At 53.4% G+C, this 14515-nt stretch overlaps 1 protein-coding gene across 13 annotated transcripts in view; it reads left to right on the top strand.

The window, feature by feature from the left end:
- Positions 1 to 791: 791 nt before the first annotated feature.
- Obscn (obscurin, cytoskeletal calmodulin and titin-interacting RhoGEF) overlaps positions 792 to 14515 on the top strand; it is a 141294-nt gene continuing 127570 nt past the window's right edge. For all 13 annotated transcript variants that reach the window (XM_048356734.1, XM_048356727.1, XM_048356732.1 and 10 more), the window contains exons 1-10: positions 792 to 924; positions 3717 to 4719; positions 5721 to 5990; positions 6575 to 6835; positions 7224 to 7532; positions 7961 to 8227; positions 8744 to 9025; positions 10529 to 10804; positions 11852 to 12127; positions 14152 to 14427. In XM_048356734.1, coding sequence (XP_048212691.1) covers positions 3738 to 4719; positions 5721 to 5990; positions 6575 to 6835; positions 7224 to 7532; positions 7961 to 8227; positions 8744 to 9025; positions 10529 to 10804; positions 11852 to 12127; positions 14152 to 14427 — 3199 coding nt within the window. In that variant the 5' untranslated portion in view covers positions 792 to 924; positions 3717 to 3737. The remainder of the gene's footprint in view (positions 925 to 3716; positions 4720 to 5720; positions 5991 to 6574; positions 6836 to 7223; positions 7533 to 7960; positions 8228 to 8743; positions 9026 to 10528; positions 10805 to 11851; positions 12128 to 14151; positions 14428 to 14515) is intronic.

Genomic DNA, 14515 nt, shown 5'->3' with positions numbered 1-14515 from the left:
ATGTCCAGCTCTGGCTGAGTACTTCTCTGGCTCCTATAGTGCTGGTAGTTGGGGAAAAGCTCTTCTGTGAAAAGACACCTCCAGAATATGGGCGCAGTGCACCGGCCTCAGCATCCTGCCTTGGCTGCTCTCATATGGTGCCTGTGGGGAGAGCTGCACATCTCCTTTAGACCTGGGCTTCTGGTGGGCCCCTTGCTGCCAGCCCATCTTCCCAGCAGGGTTTATGCACTGTCCAGTTCACATTGTCCTTGAGAAATTGTGGGCAGCCCTATGCTGTCAGCACTCCTGCACCTCAGGTCTCAGGTCCTTTGTCCTGAGTAGTCTGCTTCTGATAGGTTCCAGGAGGTTCAGGTGACTGACAAGTCCCCAGGTATTCCTGGGCCTTTGGGGCTGGTCCTGGGGGTTTGTGTCCCTGGCGGTGGGCCTGAGTCCCTTTGTGGTAAGAGCTGGGCATACTCCCCCAGGCTCTTTACTTGACTCCCTCAAAATTGTTTTGAGTCCCCAGGCTCCTTCCCTCACCTGACTTCAGGCTGCTGGTCTGAGGTGAACAGAACCAGCTGCACAACCCCACCCTGAAGCCCTGCTGGAGGACACAGGCGTCTTCTTGTCTCTGACCATCTGCCCTTTGCTTCCCTGGGGCCGAGGGTGAAATCAAATCCCAGACAGTGACACCAGGCTATTTTGGAGATGGGCTGGGCTGGGCTGGCCAGTAGTGGGGGTGGGGTGGGGCGGGTCCGGCCTTCTTCAGCTGACAGAGTTTGCCTGTCCTTTCGTCCCTGTCTAGTCTGAGGACCAGCCGGAGTGTGGGCTGCCGGGTGGGAACCAAATTGTCCTGGGCCCTAAAAAGGAGGCAAGACCCAGCAGCCCCTGATCTACCATCAGTGCCCCCAGCTTGGGCGCTGCCTTGAGCCCCTGTAAAGACAGGTGAGGAGGCAGAGCTGCAGTGTGTGTGTGTGTGTGTGTGTGTGTGTGTGTGTGTGTGTGTGTGTGTGATCCTGGGCTCCTAGAGAGTGGCTGAGCTGAAGGTCATGGTCATTTTGTGGAAGTACATAGCTTGTGGGGGTCCAGCTGGGTTGTGCCACCCCCTGGGTGGGGGGGGGCAGATTCTCACTTCTCATCCCATGACACAGAGTTGAGCACTCAGGTTAGGAAGGGACAGTCTGTCCTGCCGAGGTCTGGGAAGTCTGGGGCTGCTATTGTGCACCCATCACTTCACTGGGTTGCCCCTTACTCTGAGAGTTGCTTGGGGGTCTGACCAGCCCTGCCCCCAGTTCTACCGAGATAGATGCCTGCTGACAGCTGGGGCTATTTTGGGCCTGTTGGCTCAGCGGAGGGGACAGCCAGAGGGGCACTGATACTTGACTCCAGGAAAGAATTTCCTCTGGAGTGGGGGAAGCCGGCAGGCCTCGGGGTCTAAGGTGAGGGGTAGATTGCCCTTGGAAATTTCTTCTGGAAGGGTACTGGGGGCCACAGACCTATGAGGATGTTGTCAGGGTTGATGGTAGGTGAAGAGAGAGGGCTAGTGAGGTGAGGCTCTTGGGAGGGTGCTGGGGTTCTCCTGTAGTGCCTGTGAGTCACTCTCACTCTGGGCTCCCCTTGAAAGCCAGTCTCATCCTAGGAGGAGCCAAGAATGGTAAAGTTCTGTTAAAATTGGGGCGGAGGAACCGAGTAGGTGGAGTATTACTTGTATATTAGTTAAATAAGTGAAGGTCTTGATTCTGCCAGGCTGGCAGAGGCTTCCAAAGGGCCTAATGAGGCAGATATCTTCCCAGGTAGACATCTAAGGGAGAAGGGAGCTTTCTGGAGAGCTGGAGGGTTGGGGCCTCAGTTTCCCTTGATGGGAGGGTTTATCATCCTGAATACATATCTAGAAGCCTCCAAAATGAGGCAGAAAGAGGAGGAAGCTTCTGAAGACATCCTTGCCTGTTTTCTGGGAGCTTCTGAGGTGGCCTCAGTTTCCTGTAATGGAGTACCCAGGAAGGGAAGCAGTCTACAGTCCTTTAGTGTATGTGTTTTGTGAGCCTCTGCCTGGCCTCAAGTCTGCTGATGAGTGGGGATGCCTGTGTGGTAGGGTGACTGAGAGGCTCCAAGACTGACATTCTGAATAAGCCCCCTTAAACCTCATGAACAGTAGGCAGTACCTGGGGGTGCCATTAACTGGTAACATATTTGTGGTGGAGCACTGTCCCACAGCTGACATCAGGGCCATGGCAACAGTGTCTCTGAAGGGCCTATGAGGCCAGAGGATCTTCCTATGCTTTCCCAACTAGGGTTGGCCTATGTACATGCCCAAGTCTGCGGCCAACTCCTCTTAAACACATAGGAACCATACTATCCACAGACTCTTGCTCATGTTTCTCTGGCAGGGCCAGTTTAGGCTCTGCATATGGTGATAGAGGAAGAAAAGAGTAGTTGAAAGATGTCCTGTCCTGCTTTGAGGACCTCACAGACTGATGCTATAATTTTGGGGAGTACTGGAAATACGCCAGAGCTCAGAGCTCCTTGATAGATGACCTCAAAGCAGCCTTCTGTGAAACAGATGCTGAAAGCCTAAGAAGTCTTGAGCCCTGCTCTATGGTGGCCTCTGTCTGAGTTCTTCTGAGGCACAGAGAGATGTGGTCTGGCTGTGGGCAGCGTGTGGTGCTTGGAGGATAGAGGTGCTGACTGCACAGTGAGTCAGCAGATCAGTGAGTGAAGCACAGGCTCAGCCTCTGGAAGAGGATTACAGGGATTAGGTACCTGAATCACAGGACTGAGAGCTGCAGGGCCCCCTGGACATGGACCCTACTTATTCCACAGTGGGAAGCTCAGGCTCAGAGACTGGGTGTTGCAGTGAGCTCCCAGAGTGAGGGCAGATACAGGGTGCTGTAGTGCAAGCCTCTTTTCACTGGGGTGATTGTGTCTGCACAGGAGTGAAAGGAGGTAAAGTATGCTGTGCCAGCATGTTGGTGCCTGGTGTCCTTACATAAGACACACAAGACTCAATGAAGACAGTCTCATCTCACCCCATTCTAATGGGAGCTGGCTGGGGCTCAGCTCTGGGTGAGCAGGGGCCACCTGGAGCCTGAGAAGACAGAGAAAGGCAATCCCATCCTGACAGGGGGCACAGCTAGCAGGGCCATGGCTGAGTACTGCCATCAGGTCACTCAGCCCTAGGCTATCTAGCCCCACCAGTCTTAGCATGGTAGCACAATTGTGTGTGGCAGGAGGCAGGGCACCCACAGGCAGTGGTGCATCTGTAGGTCTGCTTGGGGAATTACCAATTGGGATAGGAGGATGAGACAAACACAGGATGGCTCTTTGGCCAAAGAGGCTCATTTAGCTGCTGGAGGGCACTGAGATTGAGTCTCAAGAGGATTTTTCCTTGGGTGGTAAGGCTGACACTCTGTGCGTTGTGTTGTGTTGTGTGTGTGTGTGTGTGTGTGTGTGTGTGTGTGTGTGTGTGTGTTCAACAGCTAGAAGAGTTTATTGGTGTGCTAGACTCCACAAGACCAGGAATGGAGAGATTTGCACTGCTGGCCCATGGTGCCAATTTAGTGAGGCCTGAGAGTGGGAGAGGGGAAAGAGATGAGACTTGCTAGGAAGAAAGCACGTGTGGAGGTGTCCACCCGGTGTCAAACGGGGTTCTGTGGACAGGAGTCCCTAAGGGAGTGGGCTGGCTGGTGGCGCACAGGCGAGAGGCTCATCCCAACACTGTGATGACTTCTAATGTGCAGATCCCTACCTCCACCACCGCCATGGACCACTCCTTCAGCGGCGCGCCCCGCTTCCTGACGAGGCCCAAGGCTTTCGTGGTGTCAGTGGGCAAAGACGCCACGTTGAGCTGCCAGATAGTGGGCAACCCCACCCCACACGTAAGCTGGGAGAAAGACAGGCAGCCAGTGGAGGCAGGCGCGCGCTTCCGACTGGCTCAGGATGGCGACGTGTACCGTCTCACCATCTTGGACTTGGCTCTGGGAGACAGCGGGCAGTACGTGTGTCGCGCGCGGAACGCCATCGGTGAGGCTTTCGCGGCTGTGGGGCTGCAGGTGGACGCGGAGGCGGCGTGTGCTGAGCAGGCGCCTCACTTTCTGCTGCGACCCACCTCCATTCGTGTGCGCGAAGGTGCCGACGCCACCTTTCGCTGTTGCGTGCGGGGTTCGCCCGCGCCGGCCGTGACCTGGTCCAAAGACGGGCGCCGCTTGGGCGCCCCCGACGCCCCCCGAGTTCGCGTGGAGGAGCTAGGCGAGGCCAGTGCGCTGCGCATTCGATCAGCTCGGCCGCGCGACGGTGGGACCTACGAGGTGCGAGCAGAGAACCGGCTGGGTGAAGCCAGCGCTGCCGCCGCCCTAGTGGTGGACCCCGATGCAGATGCTGCCAGTCCCCCCGGGGCCTCTACAGCCGCGCTCCTGGCCCACCTGCAGCAGCGGCGCGAGGCCATGCGCGCCGAGGGCGTCCCGCCGTCCCCGCCCGGCGCCGGCACGCGCACCTGCACGGTAACGGAGGGCAAGCACGCGCGCCTCAGCTGCTATGTGACCGGAGAGCCCAAGCCCGAGACCGTGTGGAAGAAGGACGGGCAGCTTGTGACCGAGGGCCGGCGACACGTGGTGTACGAGGACGCTCAAGAGAACTTCGTGCTTAAGATCTTGTTCTGCAAGCAATCCGACCGCGGCCTGTACACCTGCACAGCATCCAACCTGGTGGGCCAGACCTACAGCTCCGTGCTGGTTGTCGTGCGAGGTGAGCCTAAGGGTGAAGGGCACGAGGTGTGTGAGCAAAGCAGCTGCGGGGTCCACGATGAGCCCTCGCCAGGCTCCTTTGTCCTCCCCACCCACCACCGCGAATGGTGCGTTGGGGAATCTAGAGTTGGAGGAGAGAGCGGCTCTCGCCTTTCAGGGGTCTATGTTCCACAAACTGCACGGGGTAATGACCCTTGGCCTGTCTTGTTTTGGGGGCCACTCAACATTATTCTTGCAGGTGAAATCCCTGCCCTTCTCTCAACACCCTCCCCTGCACTGCCTGCTCCCTCTTCTACCACTTTCACCTTCCCAGCAGCCTGCTCCATTAATTTCCCACTGTACCCAGCTTACTTTTTCTTTTCTTTCTCCTTTTCTCCCTCTCCCTCTCCCTCCCCCGTCTCTCCCTCCCTCCTCTTCCCCTTCCCTCCTCCCTCTCCTTTTCTTTTCTTTGCGTGTGCTGTCTGGGCTTGAATTCAGGGCATGGGTACTGTCCCTGAACTTTTGTGCTAAAGGTTAACACTCTACTTGAGCCACAGCTCCACTTCTGCCTTTTGGGGTGGTTAATTGGAGATAAGAGTCTCAGGGACTTTCCTGCCCAATCTGGCTTCAAACCGAAACCCTCCTTAGCCTCCCAGGTTGCTAGGATTACAGGCGTGGGCCATCAGCATCCAGCTCTACCCTCCATTTCCGAACCCCTCTCCTCTGTGCCCCTGCCCTCCTCACCCTCTCCCACCTCCTCCCACCATTCTCTTCCCACTTTGGGTCCCCTCCCCGGGAAAGAAGGACATCCAGTCCTGCTGGTGGTGGAAGGGCTGGCCTCCCTTTTGTCTCCTCCCACCTCGTGCCTCTTCTTCACCCCCAACTCCATGCTTACACTCCCCAGGCCCTCTTCATTGAGCCCACCCCACCCAGCCTCTTTCTTTCTGCCACACGGGAGATCCTGCCGCTCCTGCACCACTCCACTGTCCGGCTCACTCCCCTTTCCAACCTCCCTCCCCGCAGAGCCCCCAGTGCCCTTCAAGAAACGACTGCAGGACCTGGAGGTGCGGGAGAAAGAGTCTGCCACGTTCCAGTGCGAGGTGGCGCAGCCGGCCACAGAGGCTGCGTGGTTCAAGGAGGAGACGCGGCTGTGGGCGAGCGCTAAGTACGGCATCGAGGAGGAGGGCACTGAGCGCCGGCTGACCGTGCACAACGTCTCCGCCGACGACGACGCCGTGTACATCTGTGAGACCACCGAGGGCAGCCGCACCGTGGCCGAGCTCGCGGTCCAAGGCAAGCCCGGGGCGGGAGCAATGTGGACAGGGGGGCCTAGGAGAGACTGAGGTAGACAGAACACCTACGGGTGAGGATGGGGCCAGCAGGAGGGGTAGGTGGGAGGTAGGGTGGAGAAGGACAGAGGTGAGGGTAGGGTGGAGAGTCAGGTGTGGGTAGGGGCGGGTCTCAGAAGGGGGGTGTAAGTTGGGTCCAACAGAGGGTCAGGTGGATAGGGCTGGGTGAATGGGAACAGGGTGGGAGAGAGCAGGTGGGAATGGACAGAAAGATGGATACAAGAAGAGGAGGAGTGGTGGGGTGAGGGTGGTGGAGGGATGAGTAGGGGACTGGGAACATGGGGAACTGAGGTCTGTGAAGGCCTAGGCAGGGAGACTGGGGAGAGATGGGAGTCAGCAGGAGTGAGGGGAGGCCAGCAAGGACAGCATGCAGGGGAGGGCAGAGAGGGACAGGGTTGGGAATATGCAGGTGGGAGGATGGGACAGGACAGGACACTGTGGGAGAAGGTACCCAGGATGCCAGAGGGGGAGCAGTAAAGGGTGCATGTGAGATCAATTTGACCAGCTGTGGGGCCTCTCCACTCCCAGGGAACTTGACCCGAAAGCTACCTCGGAAGACAGCAGTGCGTGTTGGAGACACAGCCGTGTTTTGGGTGGAACTGGAAGTCCCACAAGGTCCTGTCCGTTGGCTTCGAAACCAAGAAGAGATGGTGGCTGGGGGCCGTGTGGCCATTACTGCAGAGGGCACTTGCCACACACTGACCATCTTCCAGTGCAGCTTGGACGATGTTGGTGAGGTAGCCTTTGTGGCTGGAGACTGCCGAACATCTACCCAGTTCTGTGTGTCTGGTAAGGGCCTGACAAGCAGTCTTCACATGGCATCTTTTCCCTGGGGCCCTGTTGCCTCAGTCCACTGAGCAAAGCTGGCCATAGCCCTTGTCCTTCAAGAGTGCGGTGGGCTCCAACCTTCGGCAGGGAGGGCAGTGGGAGGATACTGTAACCTCATTATCTCTTAACTCCTCTGCCCAGGCAGGGCGGGGTGTTCCACAGCAACCAAGTGTCTATAGGTATGGGGTGGGGGCTAATGATCCCACAGTCTCTCTGATGCTACCAGAGCAGTATCCCAAGAGGGAGGAGGTTTTGTGATTCATTTTCTGCCTGAGACCTAAGGCTTGGGAGGGGACTCTCAGTGATTTCTATCCATTCTTTCTCTTGGTGATCTCTATCCTCCATCCAGCCCCCAGAAGGCCACCCTTGTATCCCCCTGCTGACCCTGTGGTGAAGGTCAGGGCGGAGAGTTCTGTGACCCTCAGCTGGTCCCCACCACCCCATGGGGAACTCCCTGTTACCATCAATGGTTACGTGGTGGAAAAAAGGAGGCTTGGTGCTTACGCCTGGAGTCGATGCCATGAGGCTGAATCGGTAGCTCTGTTGGAGTTTACTGTCACTGGTGTGACTGAAGAGGGGGACTTCCAGTTTCGAGTGTCAGCCATCAACAACTTTGGCCAGAGTCCCTACCTCGAGTTTCCAGGGACCATTCACCTGGGTGAGTAGGACCACCTGGTAATGCCATATGTGTTGTCGCCATGCATGGAAGCATGGCCCAGCCTCCAATGAAGTGAGCATGATCATATGGAGACTCTTTAGGGGGGTGGGGGCATTGGGCTCCTCAGTCAGAATGATAGGGGATTTTAAGACATGACTCAGGTCCCTAGGGTGGCTGCAGACAGCCACCCTAGGGGTGGGATAAGGCTCAGGCTGCCTCACCCAGGAAGGGTGGTTGGGAGGCTATGGGATTTTCAGGGGGCTGCAATGTTATGAGCCTGACTGTGTTCATGATCATTGTGTGCATGCTGGTGGGTCTTTTATGGAGCAGGGGATATTTGCAGTCCAGCCTCCACAGAAAGAGGAAGAAAAGACAGAGACTGCCCCATATCCTGGCCTCAGGTCTTCTTAATGCTACCCTCCTTGCAGTCCCCCAGCTGGCTGTGAGGACGCCTCTGAAGGCGCTGGAAGCAGTGGAGGGGGGTGAGGTCACCTTCTCTGTGGACCTCACGGTGGCCTCTTCTGGTGAGTGGTTCCTGGATGGGAAGGTCCTGAAGGCCAGCAGCGTGTATGTGATCTGCCATGACCGCACCAGGCACACACTAACCATTCGAGAGGTGCCTGCCAGCCTGCATGGGGCGCAACTGAAGTTTGTGGCTGATGGCATTGAAAGCAGCATCCGAATGGAGGTCCGAGGTAGGCTGAGAACCTGAGTTCCCTTTTCTTCCGAAGGAGGTGTAAATCTGGCGGGAGGCTTGGGAGAAGTTCAGTCTTCCAGCAGCAGGATAAAGGGGGCAGGATGGCAGGGTGCTGAAGGCAGCTCCCTCAGGCTGCCTGGGGTGGTCAGGCAGGGTATGGGGGGGACCAGGACCTCTGTGGCTGGACCCTCATCTCTTTTTCTTCCCTCCTTTTTCTGTCTCTTCCCACCATCTTTCCTCGTGCCCATCTTTCCCCATCTGTTTCTTTCTTATGTTGTTCTCCATCCTACTTTGCTTTCTTTCCTGATGCATTGTTTCTTTCTCCTTTCTCACTTCTCCTACTTGTCTCTCCCCTATGATTTTTCCTTGCTTCTTGGGTTCTCTCCATGCCTTTTTGTTTCTTTTTCCATCCTGCACCTCTGTCTTTGTCTTTATCTTCTCCATTACCCATCACCCCTTCTATCTGTCTCTGGTTCCTCTGTACCCCTTGTGTCTCACCACCTCTGGCCTACAGCTGCCCCAGGACTGACCACAAACAAGCCACCCACCTCAGCTGCCCAGGAGGTGCTAGCCCGGCTGCATGAGGAGGCACAGCTGCTGGCTGAGCTATCAGACCAGGCGGCAGCTGTGACCTGGTTGAAAGATGGTCGTGTGCTGCCTCTAGGCCCCAAGTATGAGGTACAGGCATCAGCTGGGCAACGGGCACTGTTGGTACATGATGTGGTACAAGATGATGCTGGCCTCTATGAGTGCATTAGCCAAGGAAGCCATATTGCCTATCAGTTGTTGGTTCAAGGTAAGAGCTACGGGCAAGGAAATAGTGGGTTTTAGGTTCAGTATTGGCTAGTGGTGGCCTCAGTCTCCAGGCAGGACAAGGCACCTACTCCTTTTATGTGGGTGAGGATTCTGGGCTTCCAGTTTGGGCGTTCCTGGGAGTATGTTTGTGTGCTTTAAAAGATGGAGAGAAGGTTTGGCTGTATCAGACAAAACATAGTGACATTCTCTCTCTCTCTATATATATATATTAATCAGTCATAGATAGGTTTGAATTCTGGGCCTGGGTGCTGCCCCAGAGCTCTTCAGTTCAAGGCTAGTGCTCTACCACTTTGAGCCACAGTGCTACTCCCAGTTTTCTGGTGGTTAAATGGAGATAAGTCTCATGGGCTTTCCTGCCTGGGCTGGCTTTGAACCATGATTCTCATATCTCAGACTCCTGAGTAGCTAGGATTACAGGTGTGAGCCACTGGCACCTAGCTAGATCCTGTTTTTTTTTCACTGAACTGTTGGGCAGGAGATAGTTAAAACAAATGTTTAGATAGATAAATGATGTAAATACAATGAAGAAAATTAGACAATAAAGACATTTAGGAGTACTGAACATAAAGTCAGTTTTAGTTGAGAGAATATTTTTTCTGTTTCTGTCCATCCTTTTTATTCATCTGAACATCATCTGTTTGTGTCTCATCACTGCCACTGGGTTACTTTACAGTGCTGAGAATCTTCCTGTTTACTGTATCTCATGGCTGGGCTCAGGGTCAGGGGAAAAAAGCCTTTTTTTTCCTTTGAAAGTTGAGAGAACCCAGGTGGAGAGGAGGTATATAATATTTGAAGTATCCTAAGATGGTTGAGATTTAAATCTAGGCGAGTCTGCCAAATCCCTGGTCTTTGTAGAATTCCAGGGATCAGACCTGTTACCTGGGGGTTGAAGAACAATCTACATGGGGGTTGGTGAGGGGGTATTCTCCAAGGAGCATGGCTCCAGCTTGTAGGCCTGAGGACAGGGAAGGCTCCATTCTGCCAGGCACAAAACAGAAAACTTGTCTAAAGTCAGTACAAAGATATATTCATGAACAACACACCTTCACCAGCAGAGCATGGTCATTAGTTCATGGTTTCAAATCTTTGCATACATGAAGCAGAACGTACCATGTATCTGCTAGAGCAGGTAGGGGATATGTTCATGAGTCTAAGCTTCTCCCATTTTGTAGATAGCTTCATGCAAGTGTGAGTGTGTTCAGGGAGTGAAGGGATGGGAGAGAATGCTCCCTACACCTGCCAAGGGTTTCAGGGAAATTTCTAGAATGCCTTTCCTGCTGCTTTGTTGACCCAGCAGACATCATGGCAGGCATCACATTTCTTGAACCCAGAGAGAGCCACATTTAGTCCCCTTGGGCCATGGAGCATCCCTGTGGAAGGGGTCTGGGGTGGCCTAGGAACCAACATCTGTTAAACAGAAACTCAAATGTGGGACTTCACTTGGGTGGGCCATTTCAGCATGTTCCTTCCTCTGTATTCTCAGAGTCTAAGGTTGTGTTTGCCAGGGAGCAGCAGGCAAAAAGTGAAGTGAAGGCAGAGGCTGGGGCCAGTGCCCTACTGAGCTGCGAGGTGGCCCAGGCACAGACAGAGGTGACCTGGTACAAGGATGGGAAGAAGCTGAGCTCCAGCTCGAAGTTGCACATGGAGGCTTCGGGCTGCACGAGGAGGCTGGTGGTGCAGCAGGCAAGCAAGGCAGATTCTGGGGAGTACAGCTGTGAGGCCGGTGGCCAGAAAGTCTCCTTCCATCTGGATGTTGCAGGTGGGTGTCAGGGTTGGGTTAAATGGGAGGGGCCCTCAGTGGCAGGTACAAAATTAAGGAAAAAGCCAGGCAGTTTAGGCCACTGTGAGGCCATAGTGTCCTCATTGTCCTTGAGCCCTAGCATCCTCGCTTCACACATGGTCCAGTCTTGTGCCCTTTTCATGAGAACAGAGTAGGCTGACAGGCTGAGCTGGCCTCAGTTTGTACTTTGGTGACACTCGTGTTGTGGTCATGGGGGTTTGTTTAGTGAGCACAGGTGGGTTCGGGATATAATTTGATCAGATGATCTCTTTGAAGGGTGATAGCTGTGGGAGATATAGTGAATGAGGAGCAAGTCTTGAAGGTGCAGGGGCTCCCTGTGATTGCCCATGCCCATTCTGGCCCCAGACCTCTGCAAACCCTTGCTTAGGACTGTAGTGTCCTCACAAGTCCATCTGTGTGTGTCTGCCTCCTCTTTCTTGTCCCTAAGTCTGGGGAAAGGAACCCCCACAGCTTAGCTGCCTCTTAGCTCCTGGCCAGGTCTGGAATTCTGTTTTCTTGCTTCCTCTCTGTACCCTTGGCCAAGAAAGATATGTACTGCTGGTTTGTGCTGAGGGTAGTCACCTCTTCTAACTCCTTCTGTCCTGATGTCTGTGGTCCCTGATTGGTGGGAAAGAGGTAGGGAGCCATTGATGGCCTGGGGCCTTGGGTGACCTGGGAGGAGTGAGGCTCAGGGTACAATATACGAAGATCAGGTGATGTTATAAGGAGGCAGGCCTGGATTTGGTGCCCTCATGGGCTATAATAACTTCTTTGCCAGCAAGTGCCTGAGTGCAGCAATTGCCAGAGTGCCCAGGGCTGTGATGAAGACTGGTAGCTCCCAGCCTCTCTGTACAGAGCTACAGAGCATGCAGCATGGGTCAGTATCAGCTTGGAAACTTATATATTGACATTCAATGTTCTGCTAATCAGGGCCAGTCCTGCCGTGACCATTACTTGGCTCAGGTGAACCCCAGGATCTGAGGAAGATTTGAGTCTGTAATCTCTGACCCTCTTGTTTGTCCCCAGGACTTAAGGTGGTATTTGCCAAGGAGCAACTGGCACAATGTGAGGTGAAGGCAGAGGCAGGGGCCAGTGCCACACTGAGCTGTGAGGTGGCCCAGGCTCAGACAGAGGTAACCTGGTACAAGGATGGGAAGAAGCTGAGCTCCAGCTCGAAGGTACGCGTGGAGGCGTCAGGCTGCATGAGGAGGCTGGTGGTGCAGCAGGCAGGCAAGGCAGATGCTGGGGAGTACAGCTGCGAGGCTGGGGGCCAGAAAGTCTTTTTCCATCTGGATGTCACAGGTAAGTCCTCTGGTGATATGGCTGGCACCTGTCCAGGTGACAGTATCTGATATCATCATCATCTATCCTGGACATAACCTGTTATAAAAGAGGCTGTTTTCTGTCTTAATTGATTTTGAAAACAATTGATATTCACGGTGTGTGGTGAGAAAGCATTTAACTGTGCATGTTTGTTGGATTGCTGCATTTTTTTTTTTTTGCTGCCTTGCTGGAGAGTTTGAATAGAATTGTAGCTTTGTTCTTCATTTGTAGGTTGCTGAGATTGTATTTTTAGGGTGATGTACCACAATTGTCAACAATCACTTGACATCTTTGGCCCTTTGTGTTTATTCCAGCTTGAATGGGCCTTTGTCTTCTCTCTAGCCTGGGAGGGTTAGACAGACTCTACTCTTGCTTCCCAGGAATGGCCTGGCTGACCAAACTCCTGGGTGGGACTAGGAAGTGGGTAGGACGCTTTCATTTGTTTGACATTGCTGTTAGATGAACTACCTGGCCCTTCTGGGGTTCACAAAAGCTCCTAGGATGAGATTTTTCATCAGCTCACCTTTTGCCTTTGAGGGCCCATCTCGGTTGTACTGTGTGGGCTATCCCTTCCTCCTACTCATCAGTCTGTCCTTTCTGGTTCCTAGGATTGAGAATTGAGTTGTCTCTGTCAAAGCCACTGTCTATTGTACCCTATTCCCAAGCCACATATCTTTTATACCCCTACCGCCAGCTGACTCTGGTTATTGGAACTTTCTGCATATGTTGTCTCAGTGGTTTGGAGGGTCTCACTGTTTCAGAATGGCTGGGCTATATCTCATTAGTTGTTTTTCTTTTTGGCCAGTCCTGGGGCTGAACTCAGAGCCTGAGCACTGTCCTGCCTTCTTTTTGCTCAAGGCTAGCACTCTATGACTTGAGCCACAGCACCACTTCTGGCCTTTTCTATATATGTGGTGCTGAGGAATTGAACCTATGGCTTCATGTATACGAGGCAAGCACTCTTGCCACTAGGCCATATTCCCAGCCCCGATATCTCATTAGTTTTGTCATCTTCCAGAAGCTGCTGGTCACTGATGATCCACTCCAGTTGTTATGTCCTGCTTGGACCACTTTCTGTGGTATAAAAATATTCATTGGTACCAATCTCAAGCTCCAGCCATGGTTTTGTAGACAGACTGCACCAACGGGCTTTCCTGAGCCTCTGTGGGTCACTGGCCCAGTGATGCCCATCAGTACTCATGTTTCCTGGAGGTGACTGTTGGTGGAGGGGGTGACAGAGGCCCCCTTCCCTGTATTCTGTGGGTGAGTGAGTAGGGCAGTTTTTTTAGTGGATTTTTTTTGTGACTAAATGGACAGGATAAGGGGAGAATTTGCTAGAGTGTAGCCTGAGAATATTCTTCATAGCCCTGAGATGATGATATAAGACGAAGAGGCTTTTGCTGGTCAAAGCAAAAACATATACTGATATGTTGGTACTGATTTTGATCCATCGTCCTGCTCTGAAAATGCTAACAGAGAACAATCAAACTCAAATGTTAGTAATAATGAAATCCAAGAAGAACACAACCCCATGATAGAAGAATGGCTTGTTCAATGTTGACCTGTTTGTTCTTTGAACTAGCACACAGCAGGGAGAGTGAGGGAGGGCCACGGGCAACAGATGAAAAGAGGTGACCTTGTGGGTATGACATTGCTTAATAGCAGCATGTCAGACAAACAGCAGGTGCCACTTATTTTGTGCTTACATTTCCTTAGGATATGTTTCAGTATTGGCACACATACACATGCACATACATATACACACACATATAAGGAGGACGATGGGAGGAGAGGGAAAAAGAAGAAGAAACAGTTCTCTGTGCTATCAGATTCCAGCATGCATTTCCTTTTCTTACTCAAGTTTGCATCAAGAGCTCAGGCTACAGTTTCTGGGTGATAAAGCTATGATCCTCTGGCCCCAAACAGACCACCCCTGAGTCTGACACTTCAATTTCTGTGGTCTAGAATATCTCACCTGATATACATGTCCTGTCTCTGTTCAGAGCCTAAGGTGATATTTGTGAAGCAACAGCCAGTGCGCAGTGAGGTGAAAGCGGAGGCTGGGGCCAGTGCCACACTGAGCTGCGAGGTGGCCCAGGCACACACAGAGGTGACCTGGTACAAGGATGGGAAGAAGCTGAGCTCCAGCTCTAAGGTGCGTGTGGAGGCGTCAGGCTGCACGAGGAGGCTGGTGGTGCAGCAGGCAGGCAAGGCGGATGCTGGGGAGTACAGCTGCGAGGCCAGTGGCCAGAAGGTCTCCTTCCACCTGGATGTCACAGGTATGTTCTTTGCAGATACTAAGTTTCCTGTGGTACACATTACATTATGATACTAATAACTTTGTAGGTCCTGGTGCTATTGCTTTAT

Source organism: Perognathus longimembris, chromosome 11 (genome assembly GCF_023159225.1).
Source record: "Perognathus longimembris pacificus isolate PPM17 chromosome 11, ASM2315922v1, whole genome shotgun sequence".
In the NCBI taxonomy this organism is placed as follows: domain Eukaryota; kingdom Metazoa; phylum Chordata; class Mammalia; order Rodentia; family Heteromyidae; genus Perognathus; species Perognathus longimembris.
The sequence above is the reverse complement of the archived record's forward strand: the minus strand, read 5'-3'. Positions and strand labels throughout refer to the sequence as shown.